The following is a 22191-nucleotide window of genomic DNA, read 5'->3' on the forward strand; positions in this document are numbered from 1 at the left end:
AAGAAATACGTGAGGATAGTATTTTTTTTTAGTTACCACATATTGTCTAATTTTTGTTTCACTTTTTTTGAACAAAAGCATATACTTTAAATTTCATCTCATATCTACACATGTATAATACTAGCATATACAAGAATTTAATAAGTATTATTATTTTAGTCAGCTTTTGCATTGCCGTGACACAAACAGCCAACAAGAACAACTTAGAAGAAGGAAAATTCATTTGGGGATCACAGTTTCAGAGGTTTAGTCCATAGATGGCTGACTCTAATGCTCTGGACCCAAAGGAAGACACAACATCAGGGGGGGAACACATGGCAGAGAGAAGCTGCTCCCTTCATGGCAGCAAGGAGGCCAGGGTTGGCAGGGCAGCACTGAGAAGATGAACGAGGGCATCTTCTGACCACCTCCTCTAGCCACGCTCCACCTGCCTATAGTTACCAACCACCATTCTATCCATTCAAACTAGAATGGACCGATTAAGTTCCAGTTCTCATGATCCAATCATTTTGTCTGAATATTTTCTGTATTAGTATCAACTTTTGGGGGACACTTTATACCCAAATTTTAAAAAACATGTTTTTTAAACTTATAAATATTTATTTGCAACTAACTCTGTTTCCTTAATAATTTTCTGGCCCTAAAATTATGTTTGTTTGTTTTGGGAGATGAGTAAGGCCCAGAATGTAAGAAAGTAATGTGAAATATTTTGTAGAAATAGCTAAGCCTTGTCCAAGTCCCAGTCTTGTCTTTTAGTTTAAAATAGTAGGCTTTATAATCACAGGTTTATCTTTACTCACCAGCTTTTAACTAATCAAAGTTTAAAATACTTAAATTAAGCCATGACTACTAGTTATTATAAATCCTTAAAAAACATATTTCCCCCTTTAAGAGGAGATATTTTGGGGTTAAAAGACAATTTTTAATATTTACTAGATGAACAGTAAATAACAGGCTCTTCCAACAGCCATCAGTACTTACCATTTTTATAGTTTTTGTGTTTCTATATGCAGCTCATGATTTGCAACTCATTTTTTATAACAATTTTTTTCTAGTTTTAATGCCCTGAACTTTAAACAAAAAGGGAATCCCACACAACAAGAGATGATAATTAGACCACAACTCCATAAGCCTGGCAGTATTATAGATGATTTCAACATACCTTTTTTCCCTTATTTTGTTTTTTATTTGAATATCCATATCAGGTGAAGCTTAACATCATTAGTTTTGCTCTTAGTAAATCCCTAGGTATAAAAGCAATGCAATCCATTGTTTCTATAAACATATTTACAGCCTTAAAATTGGACCCAACTTTTTCCTTTTCCTTTGCAATATGTTTTCAGGATAGCATTACATAGCAATTCTTGAGGTGCAATTTTAAGGTGTTGTGTGGCTCTGTCTGCAATAATTATAACCTTGCAAGGCTGACCTGAAAGTAGTCTCAAAAAAATTTGAGCTTGGGAATATTTTTTCCACTTCTGTTACTAAGTCTAATTCAGAGTGAGTCATTATCATGCCTGCCTATGTTCTTTCAATAACTGAAATGTAAGAAATAAATATATCAGTATGGATAGACCTGCTTGTGCGTGTGCACCAGAGACAGAAGCTATTCTAAAGTACTATTAAAATCAACTCACATTTGTAATATACCTTTAAATATGTTCATTTTCATTATATGAGTAGTCTGCAGAACATTTAAGAAACAGAATTTCAAGAAAAGGAAATTCTTGCAATGTTCTGCAATTAAAGGAAAGGCACATGAAATATGACTAAATAATGAGCGTGACATTACATCTTAGCTTCAAATCACCTTTACCACTGCACTTATTCTTTTCTAAATGCAGCTTTATCATTTTCTACAATTACCATTTTCTGAGTTGAAGCTCACTTTCTTGTACTTTGTAGGTCAATTTCTTCTGGAAGAAGCTCGCCTCGTAGAAGCAGCAGAAATGGCAAAAAAAGCAGCTGAGCTGGATAGTACAGAGTTTGATGTTGTCTTCAATGCTGCCCACATGCTCAGGTCAGATTTTGCTACTAAACCTTAAAAGACCAATGCCCTGCTTTTAAGAAAATAATTATACTATTTTTTTCATATCATACTATGCATTGTATATTGTAAATGTCAATCAGGCTGCAGATCCATGTGAAAAGTAGAACTATTTTTTTCATTATAGTCTAGTGATCAATGCACATGGCATATGAGCTCTCAGTATTCTGAAAATCATTGAGGACTCCCTCCCCAACTTGCTTTCCCTTCCCTCCAAAATTACTGGTCAGAAAATACAAAAGATAAACTGCAAAATTGAATTGAATAATTATCTAATTAAATGTCTCCACAACAAAACATTATGTCAATTAATCAATTGCATCTGTATATTTGTGTATTTGTATTAATTATTATTGAATATGGCATGTGGATGCATTTTAATGTGTTTGATAGTTGGAAGGATTATCAAATACAAATATGCATATGGCCTATGAAATACTTAAAATGGCCCTGTAATCAGTACTATTGCTGTGCTGTGAAACAATACATTTTCTAGACCATTACTGTTTCTATTTTCAGAGGGTTATTACAGAAGCTAATTGCAATAGTGAAAAAATAAAAAGGCACATAAACTATTTTTGTTGTGAATATAAAGAGAGACAGTGCATCCATAAGTAGTGTTTTAAGTTAAAGGAGGATGCTTTAACAAAACTCAAATGATTTATACAGTTTTTTAAAAGCAGTATTTGCTCTGTTAGCAATATGTGTACTCCTTTACCCATATTCTTACTGAATTTCATTCCATTAAATTCCCCCCCACCACCAAGTGCTTCATTAAGTGACATTCATGCTATGGTGTTTGTGCTTATCTTCTACTGATGGATTTGTAATTATGAAGATCATTCTTACAAGGTAAGAAAGATAGCAGAGAAGTTGGTTCACATTTGGGTGATTTTTAAATGAGGACTTTTGATCTGAGGAGTAGCTCAGCAGTAGAACGTGTGCTTAGCATGCACAAAACCCTGAGTTTCATCCCCAGCATACATACATAAATGGCTTTTGGAAAAAATAGAGGAACTATTTTTAAAACATTTACTTTGAGATCATTACACAATAACATGTAATTGTAAGATATAATACTCTAGCTCACATCTTATGTGGGCAAGAGTATGGGTACCCCTTGGAGGGATGGGTCTGTCTGCTAAATAAAGCTATGAAAGTAGTACCATGAAATAAACGCAAAAGACCAGAAATGTTTTTTAAAGAGCAGGGGCAGTGACGGGTTAAGCCAATCGGTTAAGAGGGGTAAGGCTTCTAACAAAAATGGAGCCCATGCTTTATGGTGATACAGATCAAAAGGGATGGGTAGGTATAAGATTTCAATGTGGGAGGGGTCTTGCCTGGGTGCTTGCTTCCTCAGGAAAACCAGGATATGGGTAGGGGTAAGCAGGCTATTTGGCTCTTAGCGGGTCATTCCCTTCTCTAAGGCTGTGCTTGAATGTGAGCTATGACTCAGAACAGGGAGCCAAGGTGAATTGGGCATCCTCCAATCTGTGGATTCCACCTGGGAGTTCCTAAGACCAGGCTTCCCTGCCTAATGGCGCCAACGTTGCTCAGTCCACACACTTTTCATAGATGGCTTCCCACATAATACAGAGAAATCTCCTGTAACATTTATCCAGCTTCATCATTGATAATATCTTACAAAACTACAGCATATTATCTCAACAAGCATATTGATATTTATTCAGTCCCTGGCTCTATTGGGTTTCTCCAAGATTTACTTGTACAGGTGTGTGTTTAGTTCTCCACAATTTCTTTATATGTGCAGGTTTGTGTGTCCATCATCACAGTCAGAATACAGTATAATTCCATTGTCACAGATAATCCCTCATGTTATTTTCTAGTCACATTCTACCCCTTTCCCTTGTACCCCAGGAACCAATATTTAAAGCAAATTTTGTTGACTGTGTTTATCATTTGAGAATATTATTAGACTGTATCTTCAGGACCTCTTGCTTAGCTTTTTGTTAGTTTAAATAAGGAATTTAAAGCCTAGCTGGGAGTTGGGGGTACACGATGAGGTTGCAGTTGGATGCCTTCACTCTGCTGTTAGTATTTAGCATTGCTTAGGCACTTGTTTTGATGATGACCCCCCAAAAAGTTGACACCTATACAGAAAAGTCAAAATTCAGTTGATCATTAGTATCTTTATAAAATGAATTATAGTCAATCTGCAAGAACTTTCAATGCAAGGATAATTTTTACAAAATACTGTTGTTCTCATGACAAGGTTAGGTGATATGGCAGGGAAGAGGACTTTTTGTTCTTCATGAATAAAACAGTATGCTTTTACTCATAATAAACCATTTGTAAGGATGGGAAAGCACAAGTTTCTGTAGGCTAATTCATCTTACTTATTATAAGTATTTTCATCAACAGATCATTTTTGTACATATTAAATCAGTATCTGGAATTCAAGGTCTACCAATGGAAACCCATTATAAGAACATTACAAAAAAATGTCCTTGTTACATCCATCACTTGTAATTTTTTCTGACTTACCACAGTTTTAGAAAACAGTGGAAAGTTTTTGTTACATGTTGGAGACGTGGAAATCTTTAGGATCTATTTTTCAGAACCTTCTTTCCAGCTTTCTGCAGTCTGCATTCCTCATTAAGTTTCAGTCACTCAACGCCCTCCTATATTGACTGCACACGTGACCATAGCAGCCTGACAATGATATTATACACAGTTTGGTGGCAGTCCCCATGACTAATTTTATGTAGCTTTTCTGCTTTTCAGCTCCATCAAATTCTAATATTTCTTCAGTGTTTACTATGCAAGCTGAACACTCATCTCTTATCAGTAAAGAAAGTTCAGCACTTTGTTTGCTGAAAGGATAAGAAAGGTTTTTGTATCTTTTAATGTACTTTTATCAAAATGGTTAGCTATCAAAATTTTGTTATGTATGTTACATATAGTTTCCTTTGCAACTGCCAAAGTCCTAAATTGATTTTGATAGTCATTCTTCCCTTGAGAGCTCAGTTCTTTTGAGAGATTTTTAGAAGACAAAATTGGCAAGGTTTAATAACCAGTTGTATGTGAAGAAAAGGGTAAAGTCTCCACCTTTTTGACTTGGTTAGTTGGATCTATGGTTTGTCTGATGTTCCAAATCAGTAATTTAGAGACAGCTTATAGTACAAGATATGGTTCCACCATACTGATTTAACTTCCCTTTTTTGGATACTTCTTATTGAAATAATCAAAAAAATATATTAACAAGGGAGGAGAAAAATTTGTTCATTCTAAATTTTTTTTAAGTGACTGCCTCTGGATATAACTGATGGAAAGAAATGAGGGCCTGAGGCTAGCCCTCCAGGGGCATATCTTTATCTGATTGGGACCTTCAAAAGTTTTGATATTTGAGAAGTTTCTGACAGAACCATTGTAACTCGAAGTAATACCCAAAGAGCTTTCTCTGTAGAATAAGAAGATGTAAAGTTTTAAGATATATGATTTGAATTAAGCATTTCAGGTAAGAACAACAACTCAGAGGTATCAGAGTTAGGCTGCTTGGTGAAGCACACTGACTATAAAAACTGAAGGGCCTTTTAGAACATGCCTAGTTCCTGTTTCAAGGATATTCACAAGAACTCTAGGAGCTATGGAAGTAGTAGTAATGCTGGTCACCAAAAATTTGTCCCAGAACAATAGGATTGCCCTCTCCCGAGTTCTCTGAAGTTGCAGACCTGCCCAGGCCTTCCTTAGGATGGAATGTGTGTGAATGTGAAGTATGTCACAGATGAACCAAAGCTACAAGAGTGAGCACTCTTCCCTTTTTCCTACTTGAAGACTGGAAACTAGAGGAGTCAAATAACCAAAATTAACAGAAGTAATCTAAGGCACCCAAACCTACCTTCTCACCTGGATAGGTTGAATGAGTGAGAAATAAACATTTTTGGTCTTAAGAGAGATTATAATGTGTTTATTACCACAGTAGAGCTTAACTTACCCTGACACAAAATATATCTGAAAGTAAAATAAGTAGTTGGAAAGTGGGACTTTATAACATTGGGAAAGTTAACTAAAGAGTAATAGGATATTTGAAATTATATCTGCAACAGAAGCAGTATACAATTGATAGACATAAATAGAAGGTGTCCATGTTTCCCCAACACTCAATGGAAAATCATAAAAATGTGAAAATGATGACTGACAGATTCAAAGACTAGAAAATAGAAAACTCACTCTTGTGACTATATGTAATTACACTAAATATATATACATACTGTACAATTATATATAGTATGTATACACTCATGTGTTTATATATAAATCATGTAGCATGTATAGTTTTATATAAATATATAGTATATACTTAGTATGTGATATATAACTATATGTATATATAAATATGTGTATATAATTAAATGTTGTATATAGTACATATATAATATTATTTGTCACATATAAGTATTAATAAAAGTAATTTCTGAAGGAGGAAATGGATCAAATAAGCAGTTATCATTAAATAGGGAAATTTTCTAAGGCAGGATGAAGGCTTTCAATTACCATTTGAAAGCAAAGTTGATGAAAATAGATCCATTCCTAAACTGCCCATCTTCTACTGGTCACAGATTTTTAGATGCAAAGTAAATAATCCAGTCTGGTCAGATTAAGCAGAAGCAGGGTATATTGAGGAGTACTGTGTGGCCCGCAGATTCTCTTTGGGGACTTGGGAGTTCTACTGGACATAACCAGGAGCAATCCCCAGCCACCCAGCTTTCCCCAGGCCTCAGCAGCTTTTGCAGTCCCAGAGCTGTGCCACCATCACCCATGAGGAACCAAACAGAGCAAGTGCCACACATGTTAAAAGGCGATTGTCCTGGGCACAGTGGCCTCCTATAAGCAGACTTCTGAATCCCATTCTCTGGAGATTGCATCTGAGTTTTGGAACTGGAGTCATGTGCTAGAAGAAAGTTGGACAATGAAGGGACTTGGGGCTTCTGCTTTGCTTGGGAAGGTGGTGTCCACTTGCTGCTAATTAATCAACTGTATTTGCAGGGAGGTGATTACAGATGTTGGGTGGTTTCATATAATGAGTATTAACAGTACATGGTGGTACTTTCAGTACTTTAAGTAGAATGGAAAAAGTACTCAGTGCTTCCACTGAGACTTTTTTTAAAAATCAGTTTGGTTATCATCAAAGAAAATTATCAAAGGAAATTATCAAAGGAATTCAAATTCTAGAAATCAGTGAAGTTATTTCTCTACAGTTGTGAGAATAAACAATTGAATCAACTATTCTGTTGAAGCATTTTGTAGGAACAGATTTGTTCAGGTTTTTTTTTTCTTTTTCTTTTTTTTAAACTCAAAGCTGGAGCGAGAGCTTGAATATATTTGATGCCTGAGAAGAACAGGCACAAAAAAACAAATTTTACCGAATTCACTTTTCATAGTCTCTTGTAGAAGAGTTATTTATTTGAGTATTTTCTATCTGCCTGCCACTGTATTTTGCATTTATGTCTGTCACCTCTTAGTTCTGCTTACTTATCTGTCAGGTAACTACTAATATCCCTATTTCATAGATGAGGATACTGAGGTTCAGAGTTAATCCTCCTCAGAGTTGGTAAAGGTGGGACTGAGAAGTTGGTAAAGCTATAGTCTTTTGGCCAAGGATGATATGTGTTTTCACGGTGTCACATTGGCTCCCTCTGTCATTACAAATGAGGGACTACCTGGAAGCTATGATTCTTGAATTTATTAAAGGACAAGAGGTTTATAAAGAATACCAGGTTTTCAGATGTGTAAATCCTAAATAGTCACATCTCTCTAATATTATTAAATTATTTTCACATGATAAATTTTAGAAATTAGATTCATAGTCATGGGGGAGACAACTTCAAGTTTGTATTTTCAAAGGAATATTAAATTTTTAGGACTATCATCTTGGTATAGTGACTGAGAGGGGTCACACTTGAGTGGTGAGGAAAGTGTGCACTTTTTTCATCTCTGGGTATAAGGGTACAAACTCTCACCTTACTGCATGCTTACAAGGTAGCAAGAAAAGCCAAACTGTACCCCACCTACTGGTTCCAATTGCTTCACAAGTTTCTAGAGAGCAGACTAAATATATGAGAAAGAATCATTATCTTTTAACTTCTATACTCAATTAACATAGTATTTTTAATTGTTTATTCTATAAACATTAAATTTAAAAATACTAACTTTATAAATTCGACTAGAAGTATCATATGCTTTTTGTTTGGGGGAGAGGGCAGTACTGGAGATTCAATGTAGGGCCTCCTTATATGTGCTAGGCAAGTGTTGTACCATTGAGTTACATCCATAGTCTTAAAATTTAAATTCTTACGTGAGAAAGAAAAAGAACTGGATTGATTGCTTTTTCAAAGAGCTCACATGTACTTGTGTGTGTCTTTTAATCTGTACATCTTCGAGAGACATATATAGTCTGCCCTCAATATCCCTGGGTTCTACATCGATGGATTCAACCATGAATGAGTCAAAAATATTTTGGAAAACTGTGTTGAGCATGTGTGGATTGGTTTTGATCACTTTCCCCTAAACAATACCATATGACACCTACTCGTATAATATTTATGTTGTGGTAGGTATTAGAACTAATTTGGAGATGTTTTAAATACAGGGAAGTTGTGCATAGAATATCTGTAAATACTATACCAATTTATTTAAAGGACTTGAATATTGATTTAGATATCTGCTCAGGAGTAGAGTCCTTCTGGAACAGATCCGCCAGGATAAGAACGAACAGCTGAGTCTCCAGGGCCCTGTATGCCATATACTCTCTTATTTAACATTTTTTAAATAACCAAAAACCACTCAAAAGTCACTGGACTTTTCCAATTATAAATTGTATTTTACTGCCAACCTTGGTCAGGAGAGTCTTATTTCAACCACATTGTAATGAGCTGTAAGGTCTTTAAAGCAAAGCAGGTTGAAGGTGGGTGTCTTCCAACCCAGTGTCTGTCCAGTATTAATGTATGAGCAGATCATTGTAAAATGAATATTCTGATTTAGTAGGTGTGGGTGGTACCTGGGAGTTGGCACTTCTAACAAATTCAAGGTGATGCTTATGATGATTCTGAGATTACAACCATGAACAGGTTTTATCCTGCCTATTTTCATTCTTCCCAACTCCTTCCCCCTCCATCACCAAATTACACCTTGAACATATATATATATATATATATATATATATATATATATATATATATATTTATTTATATATACTTATAGCAGTTGAAATCCATACATTTGTTCCCTTTTAATTTTTTCCAAAATTAAAAGACTACTTTCAACAGTGTGTAGTCTTTCTCAATAAAGGCTTAACTGTTCCTAAGCAGTCCCTGAAAGGTTTGAGGCCATGGAAGAATGGGATCAAAATCTCATTTGACATCATAAAATTTCTGACTTCGAGGGAACTTTGGTGAATGACATGATCAGCACAATTTTTTTTTAAATCATTGTTTTCTCTTCAACATGCTATCCTTTACTTTTAAAATTAGAATGGATACCTATAAATCTCGAAGGCATTTTTGGAACCTTTTTTTTTTTAATTGTAGATGAACACAATATCTTTATTTTTTTTATTTATTTGTATGTGGTGCTGAGGGTCAAACCCAGTACTTCACACATGCTAGACAAGTGCTCTACCACTGAGCTACAACACCAGCTCCATTTTTGGTATCTTAACAGAGAAGTTTTCATCTAAGAAGGGCTTAAAGGTCATAATTTATTGTAGGAGTTTCACTGTGAGGATCTTTTCTGCCCATTGTTTTTACATGGGTCACTCTGGTTTTGCTGTTTTAAGATTTTCCATACCATGTCATCTATTTCAGTTTAACTTCTATCCCTACTATACAACTTAGCTAGAAATTAGCATTAGTGCAGCTTTAAGTAACTTAAAGCTAAACATCAGGTTAGTGATTGGTAGGAATTCAGGAAAAACCCAGCTATTGTTCCCTTCTGCGGTTGTATTATGAGAGTGAACATCTGTCTAGTTGAAAAGAAATACCCCATGTTATCCTTAAAAATAATCATCTATTTTTTAATAAAATATATTTTATATGAACCAGTGACTATTGTTCATATTAAGTAATTTTAATTCAAAATTAATATTTCACAACTATTAGTTATAGTTAAAGAAAGTCCTACTTCTAAATGGCACTAGAGGTTTTTGAAAATATTTTTCAGGAAGTAATTTTAAATTTAGCAATACTTAGTTTTACAACTCTCACAGAATACATAAAAATGTAGGTAATTGTGAATGATTCTTTTAATCAGATTCTCTTCAAGCATTCCATAGGGTATATTAACTTATTATTTCATAACAATTTATTCCCACATTTCTTTTATTCATCTAATGGGTCATAAACCTGTGTTCCAAAATATACTTCTCTCTTACCAAACAGCACCAGAGAGAGAAATTAGGCATATTAAATATATAAGATAAATACATATGTAACAGATGTAAGTTTTATAGTCTTCTATACAAAAGTGGAATTCTATGATATGCAAATGATAAAGCTTGTGATTTCTGTTATTGTATATGTTTCTGACTTGCACCTGAATTTTAATGGATGGGAGAAAAATAGAATCAGCTCAGTCCAATTATTCCTTGGGAATTCAAGGTCTGTTTCATAGTCTGGTTCACAAATACCATCTAGGTTTTTTTGTCTGCCTCTTTGCTTTTTTGGCCCTGAGAGGTTTAGGTAATATGAAGTTAGGAGGGCCTAACATATAAGATGGGTATAAGTTGGTGGTGAGAAAAGAGCCCCTCTCTGAATCTCTAGTTGGTGTCTATTACTGGATTAGTGATTAGATCTTTATTCTCTATATATGACATAACTCAATGTTGACTCCTAAGATAACATTTAAAATGAGGGACGTTTCCTGTCTGGACCCAGGGTAGTTTCTTTTCCACATGCCAGGTGAGCATTTTACCACTGAGCTACAAACCCAGCCCCCAGGGTAGTTTCTTGATGTGAGTGAATTAATTATCTTTTCTACCATCTCAATTCTTGGCTTTGTCCTATGGCCAAAGCACAAGGTTGTCTACATCCAGCCTGGGGAAATCTCCTGACAGAGGCAACTGTTTCTCTTTTACCCCACTTCCTGAGTCTTCCACTTGCACGGGAGTGGGGTTTATGGCTCCCTTCCATATCTAACTATTTAATCTCCTAAAATGGGAAGTATCTTGAAGTGTTTTGGCTTTTTTTCATCTTTAAAATGTGATTAATAACAGCAATTGCTTTCACAGTGATGTTGTAATTAGCAAATGAAATAGTAAATTCCTGGATTGAGAATTTAATAAATTTTCTGTCCCAAAAAAGAAACAGTGAAGGAAAAAAGGATGAAAATGTAGGGAAAGAATACATTATCAGCTTTTTTTTTTTTTTTTGGTAGCAGGGATTGGGGATTGAACCCCAGGTACTTAACCACTGAGCCACATCTCCAAGCCTTGAATTTGTGATCCTTGTGCCTCAGTTTCTTGAAAGGCTAGGATTACAGACAGCCATGAGCCACCATGCCCGGCTACATTTTGTTTTTTATTTTGAGACAGGGACTTGATTATTTGCCCAGGGTGGCCTCAAAGTTGCAATCCTCCTGCCTCTTCCTCCAGAGTCATTGTGATTACAGGTATTCGCCATCATACCCAGCTTATCAGCTGTTTTAAACAGCCATATCCTAATAACCTGAGAACCTGAATCTTTTAGTTGCCTCCTAATAATGTCATGGTTGAGGAGCTTGACAATATTAGCAGAATCCCCACAGCAGCTGGCAGAATACTGCTAATTTACCTAGATTTTCAAAAATCTGTTGACGTTTTAGACATCAGTAAAATTAAGGTTTATTAAGTATTCTCAGTGATTCTTGCAGAGGGTAATACAAAGGAGAGCATACAGTGCAAACTTGACATTGGACGGGTCTTCATGTATGCCTCATGAGTTTTTTTTTTTTTGTCTGAAACAAGGACATACATGAACATTCTGTAGGAAGAACTGACATGATTTTCCTGCAGTTTCCTATGTGCATCATAAATGCCTTCTAAATAGTAGTCAATAAAGACTATTTAATAACAGAAGCAAAGTCCTAGAGTGAAAATTAATTTTCATGGTCAGATGACATATATAATAAATCTACTTGTTTTTTCGTTTGATTAGAATATAATTAATCCTACTTCTAGTTTAAGAAATTAGGTCTTCCAAAGTAAATTTTTTTTCAGACATTAAACCACTAAAGAATATGATGACTTTAAAAACTAATAGTCCTTTTTTGGGGGGAAAACCTTTTTGAAATTTGAATTATTATTTTAAAGACATTTCATCTAATGGATTCTCCAGTTTCTCTTTTGATCTTTATCTGCCTTATTAATTGAATGCCCATAAAGATGAATATTAATAGTAGCTTTACTTTCTATGCTTGATATCTATTGGTTGATCTTGCTTCAAAGTAACTAACTTCTTTGTAGTATTAAGTTACTCTAATTTCCTACCTCCATGCCTTGTATTTTCCTCTAGAGAAAACCCTTCCAGGGCATGACCTCATGAATTCTGGTTCAAATTTCCAAATGAATCTGAACCAAAGTGATTCTGTAATTTGGTGGAGGGAACCTTCATTAAATACCCTAGTGAGTGAATTTTTACTGTTTCATACCAGACTAAAGAACTTTTCTTGACATATTGAAATTGAACTTTAACATTTATGAGAATATAAATTGCAGCAGCACATTGTAACATGTCATGGGTCCAGTGGAGCCTTGGGTCAAGGGTTTTTACTTTCTTTAAAACTTCCATTAAAAATAGCAGTGTTTCTAATTATTTTTCCTTTAAAAATTAGAAAAATGTGTCCTGCTCTCCAGAGAGATGTTATCTTCAGTTATTCCCATAATTTATATGGTTGCTTAGGGTATGTATTTATGGTTTTTATTTGGCTTGACCAAAGTACAAATTCAACTTTATAGGTATGGCTAGTTAGCCTTTTCTTTTAAAACATCAATGTGGTTTTCTAATTGACTAAGTTAATTTTGGTTTTATCATCTTTATTCGTGACTCACCTCTGTCATCTTGTCACAAAAGCTTAAGACACATCAGTTTTAAGAGAACATTACTCCATATTACATGTAGGACCTACAACCATTTACTACTCTTGTCAAATCATAGTTATGCCATGTGTGCATCTGTAATTGATTTGGCATTTTCCTATAGCATTTCTTCGATACCTTTCAAATATGGTCACAAGATTCCGGCTCCACATGTATAAGGTCCTTTGATCTTATATTCTACTGTCTTTGAAGAAGTATCTAATGATACATGATGGTATGATCATAAAACATTCTATTTTGTTTTCAGTGGTGCTGGAGTTTGAACCTGGGACACCCTATATCCCCCTGCCCTTCAAAAAAAATTTTTTTTTTTTAAAGAGAGAGTGAGAGAGGAGAGAGAGTGAGAGAGAGAGAGAGAGAGAGAATTTTTAATATTTATTATTTTTTTAGTTCTCGGCGGACACAACATCTTTGTTGGTATGTGGTGCTGAGGATTGAACCCGGGCCGCACGCATGCCAGGCGAGCACGCTACCGCTTGAGCCACATCCCCAGCCCTCAAAAAATTTTTTTGAGACAGAGTCTTACCAAGTTGCTCAGGCTGGCATCAAATTTACGGTCCTCCTTCCTCTGCCTCCCAAGTAGATAGGATTACAGGAAGGTACCCCTGTACCCCTCTTATTTTATGTTTTGAAGACTAACTAACTGGGTTTTTCAACATCTGACATTTTATTTCTTCTGTTAATAAATTGGCAGAACCTAGTTTTTTTTTCCTGTGAATTACAAGAATAGACAGTAAACAGATTTATCTGTAAAATTCAGTGTGCATCTTATTTGTATAAATCAGCTTTGCCACTCATGTGATATTTGTCTTATCACTTATGTAATATTTGTTCAAATAGCTGACCCAGCTGTTTGAAGGCTAAGGGAATTTAATTTACTGAAAGTGGGAAGGCTTGAAGCAACAGGAAATAAGGTAGCCCCAATGGCCAAGGGAGTGTGATATTGTAGCAATCCTTTATAGGGAGAGTCTGGCCAGGACACAACCACATTGCTTCTACAATGTCAGTGAATTATGGCCATCCTTTCATCTTTCTGTCAGTCAGGAATTAAAATTCCAAGTGAGAACGTTCAATTATCTGACATTCATTAGGTCATGTTGCCCACTCTAGTGGCCAGAGAGCAAAGAGAGGGATAATCTGGCTTTTCTTTTGGTGGGGGGATGAGGGGGACTATACAAAATGCAAAGGTTCCCCTGAGATAGTGACTTTCTAGATAGAATGAACAAAATTTTTTAAACTTGTAAATGTTCACTATTTCCGTAAAAAGCTCAACTAAATATTAATTTTAACAACTTACTTTTTTAAAAAGAAGATTTTTCTGAGACATCATGTTGAGATTGGTGTCTCAACATTATGTGGTTTAGCTAAGAAAATTATATGTGTAAATTTAAAATACCAATACCTACTGAATAGGATTATGTTGAGATACTATTTACAATGCTTTAAACATAATAACACATTCATTGCAAGCACTCAGTTTTCTGTATGGGCGACTTACTCTTTAATTGGTGTGATTGTAATTTTTTAAAGTTAATATTTTTTGCATGATGATTCTGTTCACCTATCTGCAATTTTTTAAATACAAAGATGTAATTTTTTTTTTTCCTTACAGACAGGCTAGCCTGAATGAAGCAGCGGAGAAGTATTATGATCTGGCAGCCAGGCTGAGGCCTAATGTAAGTACATTTCTAATGAGAAGCATTATTCAGAGGCACAGTCTCAATGAATTTAGTTTTGGGATTTCGATGCATCATGATACTAGGGTTTTGTCCTAATCTCATATTTTGAATGCCAATTATACAGCTAGTCCAACAAAGAAATCTATTAGTCTCAAGCTTCTTCCCCAATTCCAGAGGTAAAATTGATGTTTTCTAGCTGTGTAAAGCACTATAAATTTGTATCATTTGCATACAGGTTTTAGTTTTTCTAAATACTTTACATTTGGATGACTTTTAAAATTCTTTGAAAAGTTTTTTTTTAATTTTTGATGAGGTATTAAATACCTATTATTTAATTCTCAGATAACAGATAGATCTTGAAGCATGTATCTTTTTGACTTTATAATACCCATTTCTGAGAACTGCTTTTCAACTTTATAAAAAATGTTTTCATTGCAAGTTTTCCTTGAGTAGTCACACTTCTATAACATAAAATGGATATAAATTAGATCATTACTATTGAAATAGAATAGCTATTTTGGAGAAAATAAGAATGAGTTTTGTATCCATCTTCTAAGCATTGTTTTTGCAGCACCTCACTGAATTCTAGCCCATTGTTTTTATTCTCATATGCATTCTACCTCCCTCTGCAATGCTAAAAATTTCTGCCCTGCTCTCCAGATATAGACCATATATCAAGAAATGTAATTTTAAAACAGGAATGAAAGTACTAGTGTGAGGTGAGTACAAATAATGGGATCAGTTTCATTTCGCTATAGTAGCTCATCTATTGGGCAAACGTCTGTAAAGTGCCTATTTTGTGACTGGATGCGGAGATTTCATATTGTACTCTACAAGACCACACAGTATAGCAGAGGAGACCCAATGTCATCAACTAATTGAAATACAGTGATATAGTGTGGCAGTTTCTCTAGAGGCTGTACAGTCTTCTGGGAGCACGGAAGTGGAGGATTGATGTTGCTAAGAGTCTTACATGGGAAGTGGGTTTTTTGTTTTTTGTTTTTTGTTTTTTTTTTTGGAAAGGAAAAGTAATGTAATAAGTCTTCCTTGCCTATCACATGGTTCATGGCAGAGACCTGTGTAACAAAAAACAGATTAACATACACATTTGTTTAATGGAAGTTTTACATGACAAGGGAACCCTCAGAAATGAAGACAAAGAAATAAGGAAATCTGTGTTGTTGGTTTTTATTATGGCTGATTGTGTAGAAGTACAATTGGAGAACAAATTGGTAATATGTTATGATAATTAATTGGAAGAAGCTTAGTAAGGCCTATGTGCTCAGATTCTTTGATGTGTCCCTGTGTCTTCAGAGAGAAGGAAGTTAATGAAGCTCTTATGACTATGTCAGGGGAGAAAATGGGGAAGTCACAGAGTGGGCCTCTTAATTTCTTTTAAGTGTTCAGTATTGCAAGACACCATGTTTTGCAATGACTCTTCTGATTCCCCTCACATTAATTGTGTGATGCTTCAAAAACTGATAAATTCTTTACAACAAAGAAAATAATTTAATAATCCCAATGGTAAGAACAATGATGGCTTAAATGTTTTAAGCATTTATTATATCATCAATCACATTTCTAGGTTATATTGTTCTTTTCTTCCCACATTTTTTTTTACTGGTGCATTATACATACTGGTGGGATTTGTTGTTATATATTTCTATATGCAACAGTATCATTTGGCCAATATCACTCCCCAGCTCTTTCCCCTCCCTTGTCATTTCCCACCCCTTGGTCCCTTTTTTCTACTGATCTTCTTTTAATTTTCATGAGATCCCCATCTTTTTTTTCCTTTTTCCTATCTAGCTTCTGCCAATTAGAGAAAACATACAACCCTTAACCTTCTGAGTTTGACTTATTTCACTAAACATAAGGGCTTTAGTTCCATCCATTTTCCTGTAACTGACATAATCTCATTTTTCTTTATGGCTGACATCGTTAGGTTTTAACTCTTGAGTTTTTTTCATTCCTTTCTCACAATTCCCATTGGGCAGAAGGTTAGAGAAGTTAAGGATTCACACAGCATCATAATTAAGTGGAATCACGTTGTAATCAAAACCATGGTGTATTTATAAGGGAAAGCTTTATTGAAAAAATGTGGCAATATATTTAAGATGAAATACAAGCAGAAGTCTGGGAAACAAAAATAATAGTAATCACCTTATTTATTTAGTAAACATTTACTGAGTCTTAGGTCTTATTCTAGACACTTTATATATATAGGAGTGAAAATAATGGGCAAGAGTGCCTGACTGTTAGGAACTTAAATTAGGAAACACAGAAGGGATAGCCTTGTAAATGCCCAACTTGGGCATCTTTGTGCAGTCTTTCTAAGAAAAAAGTTGATTTTACAGTCTTAAACTTGTTATTGTATTTCATAGAAGGCAGGGATCAGGGTTTTCTTTATTTTTTCTTTTTACACTGATTAATATGATGCTCTAAATATATGTAATACCGGAATTTAGTTCAACTTTTATTCACTTTGTGCCATTTGAGGGTTACTTTTACTTTGTTAAGTGGTTGGCCAGATGGGGGTCTTCAGCACAATATCATGGAATAGTGAGAGAAGAACTAAGTTATCTGACCTATACTAGAAATTAAATAGATACTCGGGCACTGCATATCAAGCCTGACTGTTGAGATTGTTTATTCTAAATGACTAGACAAATCATGAAGTCAATATTTAATCTCCAACTCAAAGCTATTTTTTCCTGGGCCCCCAAAGTGTTGATTCATAAACATGCTCAAACTTTTGAAAATACATTTATTCAAATGATATTTTCCTTATCTAGTATTAGCAAATTAAGTATCTATCAGACTTGACTAGGATATGAAGCTCATATTCAGCCATAAGTAAGTGACTTTATGATTGATGAATCAACAGATATATTTTTTCATAATCTGCTTTAGGATTAAGTTCTGGATTTTATTAGTCTAGTTAAGTAAGGTTTCACTGAGGCAAGAATGATAAAACATAAACCATGGTAATAATCTAAATTGAAACAATGAAACCTATTTAATAGGCTATGATTTATTAGGAGTTTTGCATTTAATCTAAATTAAAGCATCCACCTAACATGAACTTGCTGTTTACTACCTTTGTTCATAAAGAACAATTCTTTGTAGGCTGGGGTTGTGGCTCAATGGCAGAACGCTTGCCTAGCATGTGTGAGGCACTGGGTTCGATCCTCAGCACCATATTAAAAAAAAAAAAAAAAAAAGAATGGGGGTTATTGTGTCCACCTACAACTAAAACAAATATTTTTTTTTTAAATTAACAGAATATTTTTTGCTGTTTATATGCTTTATCTGAATACAATTTTGTTACCTGCTTATGAGAGCATAGCAAACAGACCTCAATTTTCATTCTCTATTTAAGTTCCACTGCAATTTGCATTTTTCACATCTACATGGTAATCTAATTTTACTCTTATTTTTAACAAAGAATATTCTTACATTTTTTAAAATATCCCTGCAACTACCATGATTAGGAGCTGTGTAGGGGGACTCTGAGAATCTTTTAGCCATATAATTAGGTCAGGTTACGACTGCACAAAATAAAATATGTATACAACTGCTTATTAATGTTATGTTTTCAAAGATTGTTGATTTTCTCTGGGATGTAGTTCTTTCCTAATAAAATAAAGTTGTTTCCTTAATGAATTTGTTTTTTCTACAAAAACCATGTGGTTCTACATAAATTAGTTTTAAATTGTTGACTTTTTGATTATTTTACACACAAAGAATTTCAAAAATCAAATGCAAAAATGATGGAAGAACTCTAAATTATCAGGCACGATGTAAGTTTTAGACTATGGTCTTGTGTCTTCTTCAGAAGTGTTCAGTCTCTTACCATTTACTGAAATGCGTAGTTAGAGAATTGTGTATTGATTTTCAGTGTATAATACAGGTATTACTTCAAAAATGGCAGATACCAATTTTTCAATCTTATTTAGTTGATCTTGGGGGTGGTTTCTCCAAAATTAGAGCTCATATTATGTGAAAAGATGTTTCTATAACAAGAAAACTTTACCAAAATTCATTTTGTTTTTCTAACTTTAGTTTTTCATTTCTGTAAGTAAATTAGTCTTTCTGTGGAGTTATTTTAAAAAGACATCAATCTTCTCTGCCTTCTCACCCACTTTTGCACATCAAAAAATGCTGACTCTTGAGGACTGCAGGAACATGAGAATGGAACTGCTTTGTTCTTCCTGTGGGAACTAAGCCAAATTCTGCATTAACTTATGGATTTGAATTTTTTTAAATAGGAAAATTTTACGTAGTACAGAGTCTCCTGCTTTTACTTTTTATCAACTCTGGAGTCAAGAGAATGTAATGACCAATGATCAGATCTTATATTCTTGTGGATATGATTGTTTTTAGTCTGAGCTCATTTCTACTTATTTTTTTTTGTTTTAAACAAGTTCCACCTTTGTATGTAAGACTCTGCCAAGTGCAATACAATTTCAAAGTTATGAAAAATTAACTCTGGCCTTGAGAAATATACAAGCTAATGTGGAAAAATAGAGGAGGAGAGAATATGTGAATCCCAGTCCTCATGTGTCAGGGCAGTAAATAATGCTGTCTAATCAAGGCTTCCTGAGAGATAGAAGCTGTGCTAGCAAAGTGTACTGGAGAAATCACTTGCAGCTGGATTGATCTGAAAAAGCACCAAGTCAGAGTTGGCAAGCTGAAAACGGCTTGAAACAATAGAATGTTTATAGGTGAAGAATCTAGCAAGAGGAGAAAGGAGGGAATCCTGGCAGGTAGGTACACAGACATAAATAAAGTTAGAGGAAGGATAGGGGAAGATAGACCTGAAAATTAACATAAAACCAGAGTAAAGACAAACAAGAAAAATAAATAGAAGGTCACGGTCATAATAAGGGCATAATGTTGTAGACACTAAGATATAGGAATGAGGAGAGTAGAAAAGAACATACAAGAAAAAAATAAGCAGTAGATTATTTAATAGGATGTGACTAGGAAAATGAGTTATCCACAATGTATAGCCAAAAATTTTTAATCTAGATTAACTTAGGAAAAAAATACGTAAACAGACATAGGGTCATCAGAGGGGTATGCTTGTTTCAAGAGAAAAATCTTAAGTTTGGACTTAGTAAATTCAGTGTGAGAAGTAGCTATTCTAGTTTTCTCGGGGACATTCCTATGAAATAAGCAGTTGGGAAAACATGCATAGGTAGGGGTAGAGATGTGGCAATTGTTTGCAGAAAGGAGGTACCAGCAGAATGAAGTAAGGTCATCAAAGGAGTGGTGCACAAAAGTTTTTCTGACCCCTGGGAATTTCTACATTGGGAATACAGGCTAAGGAAGGCAACCAAGACAGGAACAGGACATAGAAATCAAAGTTGGTGAATAGTGAACGCTACTGCTAACAGGCAATAGGAGTACTGAAAACATTCATGGATTTTAGAGAATAAGTTTACATTAATAGCCTTGAAGAGTATTTTCACTGTGGTGTTACAAGAAGTTTTTAAGGTGTAAAGGAAATGGAGGACTGGTAATGAGGAGTATAAAACTTATTCTGTAAAGAATTTTGAAGGTAAATGAAAAAGAATGGACCATACCAAAAAGTAAGTGTGAATTTACAGGATACAAAAGAGGGTTGTTGGCTTTTTTTTCTGTATTTTTTTATTAATTAATTTATTTATTTGAATTTGTTGTATACAATGGCAGAACACAATTCATTTCATCTTAAACATATAGAGCACGATTTTTCAAGTAGCTGATTGTACACAAAGTATTTTCATATCATTTGCATCTTCATAGGGTAATGATGTCTAACTCATTCCACCATCATTCCTACCCCTTCGCCCCCTCTCTCTCCTCCCTCCCCTTTGCCCTCTCCCTTTCCTCCCTCCCCTTTGCCCTGTATAAAGTTCCTCCATTCCTTCCTTGCTTCCCTGCCACACATCACCATTATGAGTCAGTATCCCCATATCAAAGAAAATATTTGGCTTTTGGTTTTTTGGAATTGGCTTACTTCATTTAGCATTATATTCTCCAACTCCATCCATTTACCTGTAAATGTCATGATTTTATTCTCTTTTAATGCTGAGTAATGTTCCATTGTGTATATATACCAAAGTTTCCCTATCCATTCCTTTACTGAGGGGCATCTGGGTTGGTTACACAATTTAGCTATTGTGAATTGTGCTGCTGTAAACACTGATATGCCTGTGTCCCTGTAGTATGCTGTTTTAAAGTCCTTTGGGTATAAGCCACAGAGTGGGATAGCTGGGTTAAATGGTGGTTCCATTCCAAGTTTTCCAGGGAATCTCCATACTGCTTTCCATACTGGTTGCACCAATTTGCAGTCCCACCAGCAATGTATGAGTGTACCTTTTCCCCCACATCCTCATCAACACTTATTATTGTTTGTTTTCTTGATAGCTGCCATTCTGACTGGAGTGAGATGAAATCTTAGAGTAGTTTTGATTTGCATTTCTCTAATTGCTAGAGATGTTGAACATTTTTTCATATGTTTGTTGATTTATTGTATATCCTCTCTGAGAAGTATCTGTTCAGCTCCTTATCCCATTTATTGATTGGGTTATTTGTTGTTGTGTTTTTTATTTTTTTTTTATTTTTTTTGGTGTTTAGCTTTTTGAGTTCTTTATATATCCTAGTGATTAGTACTCTCTATCTGATGTGTGAGGGATAAAAATTTGCTCCCAAGAGGTAGGCTATCTATTTACCTCACTTATTGTTTCTTTTGCTGAGAAGAAGATTTCTAGTTTAATCCATCCCATTTACTGATTCTTGGTTTTAATTCTTGTACTATAGGAGTCTTATTAAGGAAGTTGGGGCCTAATCCAACATGATGGATATTTGGGCCTAGTTTTTCTTCCATTAGGTACAAGGTCTCTGGTTTAATTCCTAGGTCCTTGATCCACTTTGAGTTGAGTTTTGTGCATGGTGAGAGATAGGGGGTTAATTTCATTTTGTTACATGTATATTTTCAGTTTTCCCAGCACCATTTTTTGAAGAGGCTATCTTTTCTCCAATGTACATTTTTGGCACCTTTGTCTAATATAACTGAAGTTATGTGGGTTAGTCTCTATGTCCTCTGTTTTGTACCCAATGGTCTACAGCTCTATTTTAGTGCCAATACCATGCTGGTTTTTTTGTTTGTTTGTTTGGTTGGTTGGTTGGTTGTTTTTTTTGTTTTTTTTTTTTTGTTTTTGTTTTTGTTTTTTTGCTATTTTTGCTCTGTAGTATAGTTTAAGGTCTGGTATAGTGATGCCACCAGCTTCACTCTTCTTGCTAAGGATTGCTTTAGCTATTTTGGGTGTCTTATTTTTCCAGATGAATTTCATGATTGCTTTTTCTATTTCTATGAGGAATGTCAT

At 34.7% G+C, this 22191-nt stretch overlaps 1 protein-coding gene across 2 annotated transcripts in view; it reads left to right on the top strand.

Moving 5' to 3' along the window:
* TMTC2 (transmembrane O-mannosyltransferase targeting cadherins 2) overlaps positions 1-22191 on the top strand; it is a 381491-nt gene that overhangs the window by 315966 nt on the left and 43334 nt on the right. For both annotated transcript variants that reach the window (XM_081310136.1, XM_081310135.1), the window contains 2 exons: positions 1906-2020; positions 14749-14812. In XM_081310136.1, coding sequence (XP_081166262.1) covers positions 1906-2020; positions 14749-14812 — 179 coding nt within the window. The remainder of the gene's footprint in view (positions 1-1905; positions 2021-14748; positions 14813-22191) is intronic.

The sequence above is a fragment of the Spermophilus citellus genome, assembly GCF_964194105.1.
Source record: "Spermophilus citellus genome assembly, chromosome: 10".
Lineage (NCBI taxonomy): Eukaryota > Metazoa > Chordata > Mammalia > Rodentia > Sciuridae > Spermophilus > Spermophilus citellus.